Consider the following 17,750-nt stretch of genomic DNA (forward strand, 5'->3'; position numbering starts at 1 on the left):
CCCCCCCCCCCCCCGCCCGATTGAGTCATTTTGATAATATGGTCAGCTGCTTTTATACCTAGCCAAGCTTAGCTTCACCATATTGGTACTGCTTAATGTTCCAGAGGGGATGGACGAGCCAAAGACTGGGTAAGTGAAAGGAGTCCAAGCTGATAAGCACAACCATATGTACATACCTAGAACCTGTAATTAATTTACAAGAGCGAGAAATGAAAAAAACAACCTCTCGCCATCTTACCAACACAAACCGGTCGAACACCGCTTCGTGAAGCACCTCCCTTTCCTCTCAAATGGTCATCACCAGCCTCCTCCTCGAATCATACGCAAGCTTCGCCATGAACATGACGCGCCTGCCAGTGCCATCACTCGCATGAAACACCATCCTCGACCCGTCCGGCGAGACGTCGGCACCCCCAGGAGCATACAAGCCGCTGGTCCCGGTGACGGCCAAGCGCGCGATCTTGACGTACGGACCGGTGATGCGGTCGGCCCAGGCATACGCAATGTCGTAGCTGCTGCTGTCATAACAGTTGGAGCTGTAGAAAAGGACAAACTTGCCGTCGGGCGTGCGGGTGAGGCTGGGCGCCTCGATGAGCGGGCCGTCCTCGGGGCCGCGGTCGAGGATGCGGAACGGGTTGCCGAGCAGGGTGTAGCCATCGCGCGGGTCGAGCTGCTGCAGGACGATGGGCGTGGGCACGATGGGCGGGATGGCGTTGTTGCAGCTGCCGCCGTGGCCGATGTTGTTGCCGTCGATCTTGTACACGACGTAGAGCCGGCCGTCGCTCGACCAGAAGTGGGCCGGGTCGATGGCGCCGCCCTGCGAGACGGGGCAAGCAAGGGGGGTCGGCAGAGGGATGAATGGGCCGGTGGGATTGTCTGCGATGCCGACGCCGATGCAGTGCTGGTCGATGCCCGCCGCCTTCGCCGAGTAGTACATGACGTACTCGCCGTTGGTCGCGCGCGTCACGTCCGGTGCCCACACGCCAGGGTAGCTCTGGTCCGCCCACGGGCCCGGGTTGGGCAGCGTCTCGAGCCCGCTCATGAGCGTCCAGACGTTGCCGTCACTGGAGATGGCGAGCTGGGCGTTGATACCGTTGCCGACTGTCGCATAAGCGTACCACATGTCGCCGAATTTGGTGATGGACGGGTCAGCGAAGTCGTCGTCGAGGATCTCTTTGAACTTGAACCGGGTTGAGGCGACTTTCCTGAACGATGGCTTCGTTGCTGCTGCATTGGCGAGAGTCGAGCCTGCCACAAGTGCAGCCAGTACGACGGCGGCAAACAACCGGGCGCAAAACATGTTAGTTTTTATATAAACAAAACAACAAGTGAGTGACAGGTCTATATAGAGACCGGAGGTATGAACGAGTGACTTGGGTAAGATGTTTTCTTTTCGTCAGCGAGCGGAAACGAGAAAAATTGAGACGAGTGGTGCTAGTTGGCATGGCGGCTTCTGCTTGGTTGAGTGAAGGAATGTGCTGAGAAGACGCGTATAGAGCACCGAATTCTTTGACCGTTTGCCGGCTGGCCATACCACAGCGCTGTTCGTCGTTGCTTGCGGTTGCCAAATGATTCATGCGATAGAGCCGCAGGTCCAGATCTGGCTTCGCTTGTGATTCTTTCGCATGCTGCAGGTACAGGTGCGGTTAAGGAACGAAAGAACCTGCATCTTCAGCATGCCTCAAATCGACTATGACGCACGGGAACTTACTACCTCTCCTGTCTGGGAAAACCCTCAAGTGCTTGCCATCGTCACTTTTTCTAACCATGCTATGCTTATCCGATGGGGGTTGGTTTGAAATTGCGGTATCATGAAAAAGTAAAGCCGTGGTTGGATTTACATTTCTTCGTTACGCCCGCTTCATCAGAGAAGATGCATGGATCTGCCCAGGCTTTCGCGTGTTTCGCTTGCTCAAGACATTGAAGTCATTGAGCAAAAGACTCGTGGCTTGGTAGTTCCACGTGAATGGGGATCGAACGCATATCTCACTCAGTTTTTTAGTTTTTCTGTAGAGTACGCACTAATCCATATCAAGCGTGAGCGAGGTGTCAAATTGGATTGACTGTAGTCCGTGATGGGGTGTTTGCGACTAGAAGTGGTTCCTCCCTTTTTCTGGGATTACCGACTGGTAAGGCGTATGCAATAGCTGCCAAGGGAAGTGAATAATCAGACTGCACTCTCTCAGGTCAGGACAGGCCAAGAAGCCGGCAGACGGTTGGCATTGAGAAAGAAAAGAAAATACGAGCAGCCTGTGAAGCCCAGCCCGAGCGGGCGGACAAGAAACAGGATGATGTGTGGTCAACAAAAGGTGCAAAGTAACCAAGGCCGCCAAGGCATCCCATCATGGACGGGAACCATGGTTGAGGCGATTGTAAGGGAGGCGCCGTTCGTACGGCTGTGGCTCACCCAGCCCTGGGGAACAAAGTGAGACAGATCAGGCAAGTAGCCGTTGGCTTAGTCTCCGAACCGACAGCCTTGCCCAAATGGGGAAGGAGACGTCTTCAAGACGTGATTGTACGGGGGCTGTTATACGATCAGGCAAGAGCTGAGCATTGGTGCACACCAAGCCGTAGCACAGCGCAGTTGCATCAGGCGATTCGATGGCCGGACTCAATGCGAAACTTCGTTCAGGCCCAAACCGTGCCATTTCGAACCACAGAGCCCGGCGGCAAGGCGCCATTGTCGTCGGAATGTAGAATTGATGAGTAGAGTGAAGATTGGATGCGGGGATCGTGCAACGTTGTATATCGATGGATCTGCTGCACGACGCACCCGAAGCAGGGCGTATGCAGTGCGGACTGAAGCGGTCTCGTTCCACAGGGCGCAGGACGACGACGCCCTGTGCCGAAGACGGTGGAGGTCGGCGGGGAGAGCACCTTGGCGCCATGTCCTCCTGGACGCAGTTGGCAAGACCGGTCTGCAAATGCACAGCAGATGACGGGTTCACCGCTCCGACAGCCGGGACCAGGCCGCAGAAGATCGATGCCCATCGCATGGAATGTGGTGTGGAGAAGGAGTAGGGGTGCTGGATGATAACAGCATAGGCTAAAGGGCGCATGGTGCAGGGACGCATCCCCGCATAGCGGCCAAGCAGCAGCGGCGGGCCATCAGTCATTTGACCAGCTCGCAGAAGCTTAGCCACGAGTGCGGGGTGTGAGTGGTCGATTATGTTGGAGGATTTGCCGTAATGCGCCGTGTTGCCGGGGCGGCGGCGCTCGTGCGTGCCGCTGCAGGAGGGGCTCGGATTGACGGCACAGACGAAGATGCGAACGGGTGCGAGGGCAGGGCAGGGCAGGACCGCGGCGGCTGGCAGAATGCGATGGGGAGAGTTGGCCGGCGACATGGCAATTGCCTGGTTTGCAGTCATGACGCCAGTAATGCGGTGGCTGGTGGTCTGAGCGGCGAGTCAAGCAGGCGGGGCTGGTGGATATGACGGACGGCAGTGGCGGAGCGCCACGGAGCTTGTCGTTGGCCGCCATGGCTGCTCGCCTGCAGGGATGGCAGGGCTGATGGGGCCGGCGTGGGAGGCCCAGCGGTGGAGAGGAGGCTGGGAGCTGGCCGGCGCACTGAGGGCCAGGAGGCACGTCTGCTGCTGACGACGCCCCGCGATGTGAGCAAAGCCGCGGCGGCGCCAGGCCGGCGGCTGGTGATGGGGCAACGGTGCGTGGCTGCTTCGACAGGCTGATGAGCGCGCGCCGGCTTAGCGCCACACGGCCTGCATGAGGCGTGGAGGCGTTCGGCGGGCAGGCGCGGCTGCGGCGATCGCGGACAGGCGACATGCAGCTCGATTCGCGGCTTAGTTGGGAGCAGCGAGCAGCTCGGCCTTGGAGCAGTGCGGGCGGCGCGGGCGGTGCGGGCAGACGCCTTCACGCCTTGGGCCAGGAGCGCGAACGGCGACGGTGCCTGGACGATGATGTCGCATGACGATAGAGGTTAAGATAACCGTTTCACAGGGCGCGCCGCTGCCTGTGTCGAGCGCCGGCTTCGGGCGCCCGTGCTGCCGGCCGCCGCGCCAACGACACCTCCACTCCATCGACGCCGCGTCGCATCGCCGTGATGCTCTCGGACCAGTGGCGTCATAGCCCCCATGCCCCGTCACCAACCCGCCGTCGCCTGCTCGCCGTCATGTCTCGAGCCCGCCGCACTGCCGCCGTGTGCGTGGCTGCCGACGCTGCTTCCGGTGCCGTCGCCCCAGCCCTGCTCAACCTCATTCGCCCGCCCGGCCAGCATTTGCGACAGCTCTTGCGACAGCTCTTGCGACAGCTTGGCGCCCTCGAGCGCAGCGTGGGCAGAAACAGAGGGCTGGGCGAACGGATTGAGTGCTGACGACGTCTCCCCTCGGCGTCTGTTCCTGAACGGCGCCAGCAGCAGTGGTCCGCAGCGGAACCACCGACCGGTCGTCCGTCGGCTCGCCGTCAGCTGTCAACGAGCGGCCAACCATGGTAGCCGTCGCCTGCTGCCCAGGGATTTTTTTTGGAGCCGCACACCAGCGTGATAATATGCTCGACAGCGCCACAAAGCGCACGACCCTGCCGCGCCCACGCCGCCGCCTACCCCAACAGGGCAACGGCCGCGATGGTCCGCTAGACCAAGACGCTGCTATTCTTGCTGATGGCATATCTCGCGCAAGCCACGCATTCTGCGTGCCCGGGCGGCTGCACCCGTCAGTCGCAGACTGAGACATGCGAAAGCGGCGTGGAGAGAGAGGCACAGAGGATGCTGGCCCCGGTCGCGCCTGGTCACGCCTGGTCATGCTATTCGCGTGCGATGCGAGGGGGCTGGTGCTCAGAAACAATGTCTCTTTGTCCGCTGGGCCCCCGGCCCTCGCCCGGCTTGCACACGGCTAGGCCTGGGCGATCGCATGCCCTACCCCACAGCCTTTGCTGCTTGCGGTTTGACGCCTGCGAAAAGTGGAGGGCGTCTTCACGCGCATCCGGTCAACCCAGTTGCCAGCTCTGCCAGCCAGTGTCATGGCCGCGCACCAGCCAGCCAGCCAGCCATCTGCCTCCATGCCGCCTCACAGCGTACAAATACCTCTGCCCCCTCCCATGCATTCCAGCGCCTCCCCAATTCAACTCTCCGCCATTTGCAACCGTCGCTCCAGTTGTTCAAAACCCTTCGCTCTGCTGGACCCGAAAGTCGAATCCATCGTTAATCCGCCTAATTCCTAATCCCTTCACAATGAAGTTCGCCTTCGCTCTCGCTGCCGTTGCCGGCACCGCCATGGCTCTGCCCAAGGCCCAGGGTGTCACCGCCGACCTGGCACCCACTGCCTCCGCTCCTGCAGGCTGCCAGCCGACCTGTAAGTCTCCAGACCCCTTTCAATGTATTCTGCGGATTGCCCTGACTGTCCTAGACGCCGGCACGTTCCAAATTACCATCGTCAACGCGACCACCAGCTCCAGTGTCGCCAAGCGCGGTCTGCTGCCTCGCCAGGAGGAATCTGGAGGACCTGCAGACAACGCCCTGGAGCTGACCCTGGCCGACGGCAAGTTGACGGACCAGCAAGGCCGTACTGGCTACATCGCCAGCAACTACCAGCTGCAGTTCGACAAGCCCCCGCAGGCCGGCACCATCTACGACGATGGCTTCAGTGCTTGCTCCAACGGCTCGCTCGCTCTTGGTGGCTCCGCCATCTTTTACGGCTGCACTAGCGGCGAGGGCGCCACCCAGTTCTACAACTTCTACGACCGCAACTGGGGCTCCCACTGCTCGCCCATCTACATTGAGATCATCAAGGGCTCATCCACCAGCGCTGCTGCTACCCAGGCCTCTGACGGCCAGGTCGCCGCTACCACTGCCGTCCCCGTCCGCAGCGACGGCCAGCCCATTGCTACCTCCATTGCCGCATCTGGTGTTCCCGTTCGCAGCGACGGCCAGCCCATTGCCACCTCCATTGCCGCATCTGGTGTTCCCGTTCGCAGCGACGGCCAGCCCATTGCCACCTCCATTGCCACCGCCGAGTCTTCGGCGGCTGGTGTTCCCGTTCGTAGCGATGGTCAGCCCATCGCCTCCTCCATCGCTTCTGCGGCTTCTTCCGCGTCCGCTGTCCCCGTTCGCAGTGACGGCCAGCCCATTGCCTCCACCATTGGCACCCCCAGCTCTGCTGCGGGCACTCCCGTCCCTGTCCGCTCCGACGGCCAGCCCATCGCGACCTCCATCGGCACCCCGGTCGCTACCCCGGTCTCTACCCCGGTTTCTACCCCGACCGCCGTTTCGATCCGCTCGGACGGCCAGCCCATCGCGACCGGTGCCTCTACTCCCAGCTCTGCTGCCGGCACTCCCGTCTCCACCCCCACCCCCACTCCCTCGCAGTACACCGGTGACGCCGACCGCTTCTCGGTCCGCAGCGGCTTCGCCCTCGTGGGTGCTGCGGCCGTCGCTGTCGCCATGTTCTAAGCGCATCGAGGTCATTGTGCGATAGAGAGTTGGGATTTTCGCTTCTTCTAGCGACCCTGTTGGAACAACGGCCGTTTTCCCCTTAACCGTCGAAAGCACCTTCCAAAGGACCGCGCTGTCCATATTTTTTTTATTTGCATTTTATGATTTGGGCCTCACAATTTGAACAAAAGGTTACCATACTTGGTGGGACTATTTTATTTTCTGAGTATGACGATTATCACGATCATTTTATATGGAAACAAACGGGATCATTGATGGATGAAGCAAGCATAGCATTGCCATGCTTTGGTTATTAGTAACTGCTCGTATCTAGTAGTTGCAAAGATAGCAGTGGAGAGTAGTAGTTCTATGGCCTCTGTCAGCCGGAGGCGTAATCCTAATACCAGAGGAATTTTTATTTTCCAAACAACGTGCGTTTTGTGATTGTAGTCGCTAAACGTTTGGGCTTTGCACGACAGACTTGTATAGCGCGGCGTCCCCCTTGGCTTGGCTTGAGGCTACGAGGAAACGCCAACCTCGGTCCGTTATCTATGAGCTGGTGAGACCGTCTCGGCTACACCCGAAGAGACGCAGCAGATGGCTGCGCGACACTGTGGAGTTCAATAGCTGGGCGCAAGAAAAACTCCCTTGGTGGAGAGTCAAAGTCTCAGACGATACAGCTCCCTTTTCACTCTTCCGTTCACAGCCGCAGCACAATGAACGTCCTTTCTCTTTGTTTTGCCTTATTTCTTTCAACACCACGTTCATCTTGATGTTAAGAAGATGACTACCTGTCGTTGCGCGGAATTCATTCGACATTCGCTCTGTAAGGCTGAATGCCGCATTCCACAGCAACAAAAGCATGCATGAACATGCACGTCAGGGTCATTTCCACTAGTATTAATTTTTGCACAAAACCGAGATTAGAGCACTTGGATCGAAATGCGCTTATCGCTATTATTAGCCGCCAGCCACCATTTCTCAGAAACGTTCTCGCTACGCAAAGAATTGAGCGCGACCTCTGTCAATTTATTTCTTCTTTCTCCTACATGAACCTCGTCTGATAGTAAAAGACCGCTCCTCCCAACTGGGAGCAGTGATTTAGTCCGCTTTTCATCCATCCCCTCACGCTCCCTCTCCCCCCTGAACCGAACGAGTTCCGCGTAATTAAGCTTATTCTGTTGAACTTAACCTTAATTCCTTCAATTTCCATGTGTACGTGGGTTGCCGCGCGAAACACGAGGAATGCAGATCGACCCTCCGTGAATCTAAACAATCGAAAGCCAAAATGCACCCCATGCCGTCCTCAACCGTAACCATGGATCATATTGAACCTTTTTTTTTTTTCTTTTTTGGGCCTTTGCATTTCTCCACATTCCGGGTTGATGACCCCGGGGTGGGGATTTGATAGCGCCGGAAGTCATGATGTGGAGATGACGATAGATCGTGAGACGGCCGGCATGGGCGTAAGAGTGGCCTAGGCAAGTGGCAACGCGCTGCGCACACGGCCGTTCGCGCTCATGGTAGAGCGTCGTCCTACGGAGTGGCAAATGCCGAAAACGGCAAATGAGAATTATTACCCGGTTAGCGTCCAATCTGTTTTCGATTGTGCAAGTGGGATGTCTCAATTCAAGCACTCTACTGGGTGTCACGTCACTGAAGTGCGTGCGTGCTAGACCATTGATGTTTCACGCAGTATTAAATTTAAAGCATTCTCAGGGTCCAATGTTTCACGGTAGCAATCAAACACGAGGAGTTTAGTATCTCTCATTAATCATACCCATCAAGTCATGTGAAAGCCCAAATCCAACCACCGTCCTTTGCTACGCCTTCGAATATGGGCCATTAAACCTTACCCTTTCCGACTCGGTATCAGTTAGGAAACCTCCGTCATTAGCCACTCTTCCGTCTAATTTTAGTTTTGCCCAAGTTGGCTTCCAACATCAACCAAAGGCTTCCTTTCAAAACTCCAAAAAGTTGCTCAGAAAAAGAGGGAGAAGAAGAAGAAGAAAGCGCGAAGAGAGGGGCGAAGTCGATTAGAAAGGACCAATTACGGGACCAGATGTGACGGCGACGGGGATGGGCGACTTTTGCTTGCTCATGACACCATCCAGGTTGCAATGGATGCCAGTGGTGGGAGCGCCGGCCAAGCAAGTGAGCCAGGAGTTGTCAGAGGCGAGGTTGTTGGCCTCGACCGAGACGGAGCCGGTTTCGGCGGAGCTGCAGGACGACGTCGTCAGCAAGCAAGGCTACATCAACAGAGGGGTATCGAAAGACTTACTCCTCACCGGTGATGCGGCCGACCTCGATGGTGAACTTGGCCTCAGTGGCGAAGTCGGTGAATTTCCAGCCGACGTCCTTGTTCTCGCACGCGTTCCAGTCGATGGGATGGGTGCCGTTTTGCCAATTGGCGGTGCACGTGGTGGACTCGGAGCTGGCGTTGGCGCCCGATTGGGCGGGGTACTCGACGGTGAGCTCGATGGTGCTGTTGAACTCGGTGCCGGCGGGCCAGGAGCCGTCGGCGATGCCACTGTTCTTGCCCATGAAGTGCGTCTTCAGCGTCGAGATTTCGTACTGCGTGGCCGAGACGGAGCGGTGCATGAGGGTCGGAGCCGCAGAGACAAGGGCGCCGAGGCCGAGGAGGGAGAGAGGGAGGAGTTGCATGTTGGTGGGTTGTTCGGTTCGTGGTGGAAGTTCCGGAGGTTGTATAGGTAGGAAGGCTGGAGGAGAGTTGAGCTGGGAGGAATGGTGTCGGGCCAAGGAAGAGCAAAGTATTTATGGGCCAGCAGCAGAAGCAGGAGTGGTGCCGGTACAGGTGGGGTGCTGATGCGGTGTGGCAGCAATTTGGGAAGCGGCGACGATGTTCAGTGGATGGAAGCAGCCTGGGGTCCACCCACCGGGGAAGCAATGGCCAGCCGCAGCGACCGCAAGGGCTACCCACGTCACCAAAAAGGCCCCATCACCATGGCTGATGGCGCATTCGGATCCTGCACCGGCCCAAAAATTAAGAATGGAGGGTGCCGTGTGCCGTGTGCGCCACTGCCGCGAGCTCCCGGCGAACACGATCAGACCGATACAACGGCGCGGGCGCCCAAAGCAGTGACGGCGGTGGCACACAGCTGCAGCGCGCCGCCACCGATGCAGCTCCTTCCCGAGAGCCGGTGGGGCTCGTGCGTTGGGGACGGGTGCTGTATCGTGCAGGCCAGCCATGCAGCTTGCCACGGTGGAGACACCAACACGAGGGAGGCGGCGTACAAGGCTCGACTGCGGTCGACGTGAGCATGGGAGCAGCAGGTGAAGCTGGGACGCACAGGTACCTACTTGGTGAACGGATCGGCGCTGATGCACAGGCCTGTATCACGCCAAACAAGCTTCCCAGGTAACAAGGCTGGGCCGCAGCATCGGAGTCTGCGTCCGGGGGATCCCATCGTCCACCAGGCCTCAGCCACGTTCTCTCCCCCAGCCCCATGTTTTTCTGCCTTCCCGGAGCTGATCGTCGGCCGGGAAGCCTGTGGGTCTCTCCAAGGGTCCGTCCGGAAAATCCCCGACGTGCAGCGAAGGCGATGAAAGCCGTTGCTGCCGAGCTGCATGTACTAGGTACCATGGTGCATGCAAGTCACAGCGCCGTGACGTTCCGGCCGCTTCCAGAACGTGGGGAGGCTGCACCACCTGCACCGCGCGTGTAAAGAGATGCTGCGCCCCCTTGCTTCGCTGTCCGGACGTAACGTCGCAGCGAAACGCACTGCACTTCGAGAACGGAGGAGAAGCGGATTTGCTGCTGTCGTGGCGCAGCGGCAACCCGTGAAACCTGGGACATGGTTCCGAAAAGAGCAAGAGAGAGAGCCTACTTGGGCAATCACACCACCGTCAACCCAGCTGTGCGCGACGTTTCAAGGGAAATTATGTTTGATGATCTGGTTTGGGCTTGACATCCTTGCCTGCGGCATCCTTGAAGCACTGCTCGACTTCACTTCCGAGGTACTGGAACCTTGATGGCCATTGACTGCAAGGCGGACTGTTCTTTTGCCAGATTCGGTTCTGCAACGAAAAAAGAATTACTCGTATGTACATGCAAGGGCGGTCGCAGTGTAACCTCACGTCAGCACATTAATCGCACCCACTCATCATCCCGAACGTCAGATGTTTTATTTATGGCCCTCTGAATTCAAATCCTTCCAGACTTCCCCGCTGAGAGGCACAGCGCGAAGAGGCACGCCTGATGGCTTCGAGAAATAGTCATCATCCATCAATTATCCTCACAGGACCCGAAAAATTAGCCACGACAACAACCTCTTTTAATTCAGCAACATCCCATTCAAGCAACCGGGCTCTCCTGCCCACCCTCACACGTCAACGCGGTGCTCGAACACGCGACGCCCAGTGCGCCCGAGCTCTCGCCAACCCAGAACTTGTACTCGCCCTCGACGGCCGGCACGATCCAGTTTTGGCTCGCAACATCCCAAACGCTGACGTCCTTGCGCGTCAGCGTCAGCGCAAGCGTCTCGCTCTCGCCGGGCTGCAGTGTCGCCGTCTTGCCGAAGTCCCTCAGCTGGATGACGGGCGTGTCGTACGACGTTCCTTCCGGATACTGCACGTACAGCTGCGCCACAGCCTTGCCCGCCACCGCGCCCGTGTTGGACACGGTGACGGACACGTTGAACGCCGCGTCCCACAGCGCCGGGTTGCCGCCCTGCGCCCCGCCCGCCGGCACGCCCGCCTTCTGTTCCGTCGAGTAGCCCTCTGGGTAAGGGTAGTCCGACGAGTTGCGCTTCTCGTACGCCGAGTTGGCCTCGGACTCGGACAGCCACGAGTAGAGGTAGCGCCATACTTTGTCGAAGCCCTCGGGCGCCACCGCCTCGCTCGGTTGCGGGATCTCGGTCGAGTACGACGGCGTGCTGCCCTTGGCCGGGCGCGTAGGCGGCGTGGACGTGAGCTCAACCCCCGCGGCGATCGTGGCCGAATAGTTGAAGCTGGTGTAGCTGAGGCCGTGGCCGAAGGGGTAACGCGGCGCGATCTTCTGCTTGTTCAAGTAGCGGTAGTCGATATAGAGACCCTCGGAGAAGGTGTCCTGCGGCTGGCCGAGCTGGAAACCAACAATGCCAACGCTATCGGGGAGGTCGTCTTCCTTCTTGACGATGCTGTACGGGAGATGGCCGCTGGGCGACTGATCGCCATACAAGACCGTGGTAAGAGATTCGCCGGCTTCCTGACCAGGCAGGTGCTGGAAGAGAACGGCCTTGACCGAGGGCAGATCGATCCACTCTTCGACGAGGATGGGACCCACGGTTTGGACGATGACGATGACAGTGTCATACTTCTCGGCCGCTTTCTGGACGAGCTCGTCTCCGTTGTGCCAGGCGTTCAAGCCGGCTGATGTGCGGTCGCCAGGGTTGCCTTCAACCGACAAATAGTTCTCACCAGAGTCTGCAGTGATGAAAACCAGCGCGACGTCCCCTTCATTGGCAACTGCGTTGGACGGGAAGCTATCAGTGTTGTAGAAAGTGAGGTTGTCGGCTCTTGCGTTCAGCGCATCCATCGGAGAGTCTAGGTAAGGGAAATCGGCGGTACCAGAGCCCCAGCCCATGCCGAGCGTGCCCTTGTTGCAAGACTTGTCAGAGCATGAGTTGATCCCGTCAGGGTTCTTCTCAGCAGCAGTTCCAAAGATCTTCAACGGCGTGCTTTCCTTGAGCGGCAGTGTGCCGTTGTCATTCTTGAGCAGGGTGACAGCCTCGGTGGAGATGTTTCTGACAATAGCAGCGTGGTCACCCTGGACGTCGACAAACTCGTTCACAACGCCCGAGGGGGAGATCAAGGCTCCAGGGTAGAGGAGGCCTTCCGCATCGCTGGTCCAGGTAGAGAAGTTGATGTCCGGATAATCCTGGTCTTGGCCCACTTGATACCAGGCGGCGACGACACGAGTCGCCATGTCGTTCAATCTGTCGACGGGGACCGAGCCGTTGAGAACAGCCTCGGTGAGGTGGAAAGCCCACCAGGAGTTACCGAACAAAGGAATGGTCGGATCGCCGGGCATGCTCATGTCAAGACCGGCCAAGGCAGCGCCAGCACCCGAAATCTGGGCAAACCAGTCGCTCATGATGAAACCCTGGAAGCCAAGCTCGTCTTTCAAGAGGTTGTTGATGAGGTAGCTGTTTTGAGTGGATGCCGACCCGTTGACAGCATTGTAGGCACCCATGACAGAGACGACACCGGCGCGAACGCCCTCGGCAAAGGGCCAGAGGTAGATTTCGTGCATCGTGCGGTCGTCAATGTTAGCGCTGATACCGGCTTGGAAAGGGTTGTACCTGCGACATGTCAGCACAGCCGGTGTTGTGAGATGAGAAAGCTGCCGTCATACATGCGGTACGACTCCTGCTCGTTTCCAATGAAGTGCTTGATGGTAGCCATGACACCTTGGGCCTGTACGCCCTTGATCGTCAGAGCACCTCCGACGGCTTGGAGGACGGGATCGGAGCCAAAGCCTTCCCAGTTGCGGCCACCACGGGGCTTGCGACCCAGAGGCCCAACGGTTGGGCCAAGGTGTATGTTGACACCTTTGCCGCGGAACTCCTCGCCGATGGCCTCTCCGCGAGCATACATCAAGTCCTTGTTCCAAGTAGCACCAACGGTGATACCAGGGGTAAAGGCGGTGTTGTTCTCTGTGCCCTTAACTCCAAGGGCCGAGTCCTGCAGGCAAAGCTGGGGGAAGCCCAAACGGGGAGCGCTGCCAGTGTTTCCAACGCAGCGACCTATTCTTTGATGAGCATGGTTGCCTGCATAGGACGCGCTTTGACCTACCCATGAAATAGCCGGTTCCAACCGTGACTGTTCACACATTAGTACATAGGCAGTTCATCGGCGGAAGACTGGTGGCCAACGCACTGTTCGTCTTTTCGGCGAGCGTCATGTTGGAGACAAGCTCGGCGGCTTTTGCATAGCTCGCGCTCCAATCCTCAGTCCAACCTCCATAAGGGGCGGGGTACCAAGGAGCAGCCACATAGGCGTCGGGCACGTTCGCATTGATGGAAACGTTCTGGTTTGCGGAATCGAAAACGGAGAGGATATAGTCATAGCGCGAGTCGCTAGGGAGGGATTGAGCGGCAGCTGTGCGGGAGAAGAAAGGAAGGGATAGCACAGAGGCGAGAACGAGAGGCTGCGCAGAAGCTGCGCCAATCAACAGAGAGACGGACATGGCTACGAGCACGCTGGCATGTGAAGGCACCGCTGCGCTGGACACGGAAACCAAACGGGGAGAGGATTCCTTATAGCAGACACAGACTCGGCAATCGGAAGCATGTGGCCCAAGCCAAGCTCGGCAGTATAAAGAACGGGCGGCTTGGATGCTTGGAGCGCGAGTCTGTAGCGCTGCGGTCGGAAGGTCGATGTCTCTCGGCTAGAGCGTCTCCTGTAGATCTGGGAGGCAGGAGCCAATGGCATCGAGGGCCAGGGTGCTGGATTCGGGAGCTGGTCGAGCGGGAGTTCGGAGATGCTGCCACAAGGGCGCAAGGCGAGCGGGAAGCAATCTCGCTATGCACGTCGGCCATGCTATTTGCGTAGGTTTGCGTGGGTAGGCACGGCCCGCTCGGGGGCTCGCGGGCACGCGACCATGGCGGAGCTGTTGACGGGCGCCGTTTGGGAAAGGATGTCGCGAAGAGCAGCCGAGGGTCAGGTCAGCACCCACCAGGGCGGTTGATTGGGCCGCGGTGCCGTTGCGCCAAAGCCGTGTGTAAGCCGTTGGTGCTGTGGCGGCGGGAAAAGGGGAGAGGCGCGCGAGGAGCGAGCGAGGAGACGCGGTGAAGGCGGCCCCGCACCGAGTCAATGTCACCACACGTCGTGGCACGCGCCCGTGCTCGCTCTCCGCATTGCGACGCCGGCCAGGAGTTGGGATGAAAGGCGGGTGCGACGAAATAATCGAAGGACCAGGACCAGGACGGGAGCGCATTGTTAAGGCGAGCAGCCCGCATGACGTCACGCGTCGGAGCCCAGGGACGGGAGGCAGGCGCGGCGCGGATACAGAAAACACTGAAAACACAGCGTGACAGCACCTTTCCGTCGCCGTTTCCCCGCCGCCCAACCGAGCTCGTATGGCCGTTGACGACAGGTGACGAGGCGCGCCGACCGCCTGTCAATCGATCCCTCCGTCCGCGCTACCGGGTCGATCGACATTCGAGAAATGAGGCTGCCAGGATGAAGATCTAAGCGACATCTGATCGCTCCAGCTGAGCGCTGCTTTGGGATGCAGCACACGTGTCGGCCTCTGTGGTTTGTTTCAGTCTCTTTCTTTTTTGGGCGCCCATTGCGAATCCTGTCTGACGGCGATCCGCTCCACCGGGACACCGAGATGCTTTTTTTCACTACTTTCTATTGCCTCGCTACTTGGCCGCCGCTTCTAGCCTTTCGCCGCCTTGTGCGGATACCTATCAGCTATCCAGAAATCAACACGAAGCCAAAATTCCCCACTTGCACTTTGTTCCTTGCCACACTCCGTCTTGGCTGTCTTTGCTGCCTCCCAATCCCAGAGTGCAACAAGGAAACCGGTCCGTCTACTCCGTCTTGGCCTGCCATGACCTGATCTTCCTCTTGCCACGTTGAACCGTGTTGATGATGGCGTCGGCGTCGGCATCGGCGTCGTCGTCGTTGCGGTCAAAGAGTCCCCTCTCACCAACTCCCACTGCCTTCTCCTTGCTCTGTCCGTCACTGTGCTCATCACTCCTGGCAGCCCTCTCCCTCAGGACACACATGATCTTCTCCCTCTGAAGACGCCTGAGACCAAGGAGCTTCCTGATGAATGCCTGACGGTTGGTGTCGTTGTTCCTGGCCTCGTCCGAGTAAGGGTACGACACGTTGCCAAACCACAGCTTCCCGAGCACCATTAGTTTGTCATTCCTGGCCTTGGCAGCGGCACCGTCGGAGACGCCCTCATTTTGCTTGAAAGTATCAAGAGTCTCCTCCCTCTCAATCTCCTTCAGCAGCATCATGTAATGGTCAGATGGGTTGCGCACCAGCGCCTCGCTCTCCAATTGCTTCTGCCTCCATGAAGCCGGACGCAGTACATCCTTGGTGTCAGGAGCAATCGGCGGCTCGCCCTTGGAGAAGGTTCTGACGCTAACAGCATGCTGGCCGGTCATATCAAGGGCCGGCCTGTGACGCTCATTTCCAGGCACAGTGCTGGAAGAGGCCGTGTGGAGAGAAACCTCCGTTACGGGACGGTCAGAGCTGTCAGCCCCACCCTGGTGTTCCTGGACAAAACCATAGCCAGGACGGTTGCTGCTGCTAGGAGCCTCACGGCACATCAAGCGAAATCCACCATTGCCATGGGGACCCATGCCCCATTCGCTAGCGGTTCGCTTCTTGGGAGAACGATGCGCAGCAGTGCCCTTACCTGTAGATTCCTTGGCAGTACCTTCATCGGCACTGGTAGTCTTGTGTGAGTCGAAGAGATCGTCCCGTTTCTTGCCAAGATCTTCCACTTTCTTTTCCAGCTTCTCTTTCTCAGCATCGGCAGTCTTGTGTGTGTTTGAGAACCCGCCGCGTCTCATAGTGATCTCGTCCAGTTTCTTTAACATCTCCAACTTCGCTTCTGCCATTGCAGGGTCGCGCCACTTGATCCCGCCATCCAGATGGCTCTTCAGATTCTTGATAAGTCTGTCTGTCGACGTCTTGGAAGCGTCCATTTTCTTGATCGTTTGCATGACGGCCGATTCAGCATCAAGATCCGTGTCCTTATCGATCTCATCCTGCAAGGTCTCGATCATCGCCCCCTGTACCTTGATCATCTCCTCCAGTATCTCGATCGTCGCCTCCTGTTCCTTGAGCAGTGTCATTATTGTCGCCAGCTGCGCCTCGGAAGCTCCCTTTTGCGTCTTGACTATCACCTCTTGCAAATTGATCATCTTCTGCTGCGTCTTGAGCTTGGCTTCTAGCATCTCCATCTTCGCCGCCATCTGACGGAAGTCGGAAAGATAGCCTGCGGTCGAAGAACAGATGTCCGTGGGTGTCGATCTACCCTGCGGATTGAGAAATACCAAGCGCTGGCGAAAATTCGATGGAATGCTGGTAGGTAAGAGACCGTCACTCAGAGTAGAAGGTTCACCGAGCTGGTTGTGATCTTTCTTTCCTTCCACATCTTTGGCGATCGCAGCACGCAACTCTACCAGCTCAGCCTCGGGCTTGCAATCCAAATATTGAAGGCGCCTCGACGGAGCTGCCCTCAACGAACCGCGAACGACATCGGATGACATGTGAGCGGACGAGCTGTTCGAAGAATCACCAGAACTGGGATGGAAGGACGGCGTCATGTCGACAATGCTCGTGGCCCGATATACGCCGTCATTGCCCTCCTTGTCAACGCTGTTGGCAGGGACGCGGCCCTTGGGAACATGAGGCATCTCACACGGAAGAGAGGAGCTGTCAAGCTCAATCTCAATGGAGTTGCCGCGGAAGTCGTCGAACGAGGGGAGTGAGATGTCGGTGGCCATGACGCCGTCTGGGCGCGAGGTGCTGTTGTGAGATGTGTTCAATGCGTACATACTCGTAGCGCGGTGGGGGTGGGATATTGGGTGGCGGTATCTGTCCAAGGCCTTGGAAAGTCTATGCAAGACCTTGTGGGCGTCATCCGACTTCTTGACACCACAGGTAGTGCGATCGTTGACTGTAGGCGCCAGATCTGAGCCTCGAGGGTGAGGCAGACGAGGTGGCGTCGATGGCGATTGGTCTGTATCGCTGACCGGCTCGTGGAGACGGGTGCGAGAGGCACCAATACGCTTGACCTGGCGGGGGAGACTGCTGGCCCGGCTGGGGGTGGGTGTGTCCTGAACGGCGGTATTAGCGCGATGGGGCTGTTTCGATACGGTGAGAGGAAAAGGACGTCGACGCTCTCTGCGGCATCCTTGAAGCAACTTAAGTTCTCGCTCTTGAGCGGCCACAAACTCAGCAGTGCGGGCTTCGCGGGTCGAGAGTACGCAAGACGCGCTGTGATGCCCCAAAGCTTCGCCGAGCATGCGTGGACAGGACTTGGGCTTGCTTGCCTTCTGTTCGGTCTTCTCGAAGTGTTGGGTATAGGCAAGGTCGGCACTGCAGCAGGTGAAGCTGGTTAGCAGGAGACACTCCAGTTCTTTGCGGTTTGTTGACCTTACACATGGTCTTTAGGCTTTTCGCGCGTCATGGTGGCTGTTCGCGAGAATGAGCATGGGTCAATTGCTCGAGTGCGCAAGTTGGATGAGGTTGACTGATTGAAAGATTGAGGTTGGGTGAGATGGAAGAAGCAGAGGTGGCGGTTTCTGTAAAGGAGAGGTGTTTAAATAAGACGGGTGAGGCAACACTGGCAGCGGGCAAGGAAACAGGCGAGAAGTGGAGCAAACGAAGCTGGCAG

General features: G+C 58.2%; 5 protein-coding genes across 5 annotated transcripts; 1 reads left to right on the forward strand and 4 right to left on the reverse strand.

Moving 5' to 3' along the window:
• Positions 1–286: 286 nt before the first annotated feature.
• Positions 287–1,300, reverse strand: BKCO1_2300031 (glycoside hydrolase family 43 protein; the record flags this gene model as incomplete). The annotated part of the gene is made up of 1 exon (XM_020272979.1): positions 287–1,300. One exon carries the CDS (start codon positions 1,298–1,300, stop codon positions 287–289), a length of 1,014 nt encoding a protein of 337 aa, XP_020130622.1.
• Positions 1,301–5,182: 3,882 nt separating this feature from the next.
• Positions 5,183–6,400, forward strand: BKCO1_2300032 (covalently-linked cell wall protein; the record flags this gene model as incomplete). The annotated part of the gene is made up of 2 exons (XM_020272980.1): positions 5,183–5,303; positions 5,358–6,400. 2 exons carry the CDS (start codon positions 5,183–5,185, stop codon positions 6,398–6,400), a joined length of 1,164 nt encoding a protein of 387 aa, XP_020130625.1.
• Positions 6,401–8,418: 2,018 nt separating this feature from the next.
• BKCO1_2300033 (uncharacterized protein) lies at positions 8,419–9,046 on the reverse strand (the record flags this gene model as incomplete). Its single annotated transcript, XM_020272981.1, has 2 exons — positions 8,419–8,602; positions 8,664–9,046. The coding sequence occupies 2 exons, from the start codon at positions 9,044–9,046 to the stop codon at positions 8,419–8,421; spliced, it is 567 nt and encodes a 188-aa protein (XP_020130624.1).
• A 1,651-nt stretch (positions 9,047–10,697) lies between these two features.
• On the reverse strand, positions 10,698–13,571 carry BKCO1_2300034 (glycoside hydrolase family 3 protein; the record flags this gene model as incomplete). The annotated part of the gene is made up of 4 exons (XM_020272982.1): positions 10,698–12,684; positions 12,738–13,128; positions 13,178–13,204; positions 13,262–13,571. The coding sequence occupies 4 exons, from the start codon at positions 13,569–13,571 to the stop codon at positions 10,698–10,700; spliced, it is 2,715 nt and encodes a 904-aa protein (XP_020130619.1).
• Positions 13,572–14,922: 1,351 nt separating this feature from the next.
• Positions 14,923–17,543, reverse strand: BKCO1_2300035 (uncharacterized protein; the record flags this gene model as incomplete). The annotated part of the gene is made up of 2 exons (XM_020272983.1): positions 14,923–17,452; positions 17,515–17,543. 2 exons carry the CDS (start codon positions 17,541–17,543, stop codon positions 14,923–14,925), a joined length of 2,559 nt encoding a protein of 852 aa, XP_020130618.1.
• Positions 17,544–17,750: the final 207 nt, after the last annotated feature.

Source organism: Diplodia corticola (genome assembly GCF_001883845.1).
Source record: "Diplodia corticola strain CBS 112549 chromosome Unknown scaffold23, whole genome shotgun sequence".
NCBI classification, from domain to species: Eukaryota; Fungi; Ascomycota; class Dothideomycetes; order Botryosphaeriales; family Botryosphaeriaceae; genus Diplodia; species Diplodia corticola.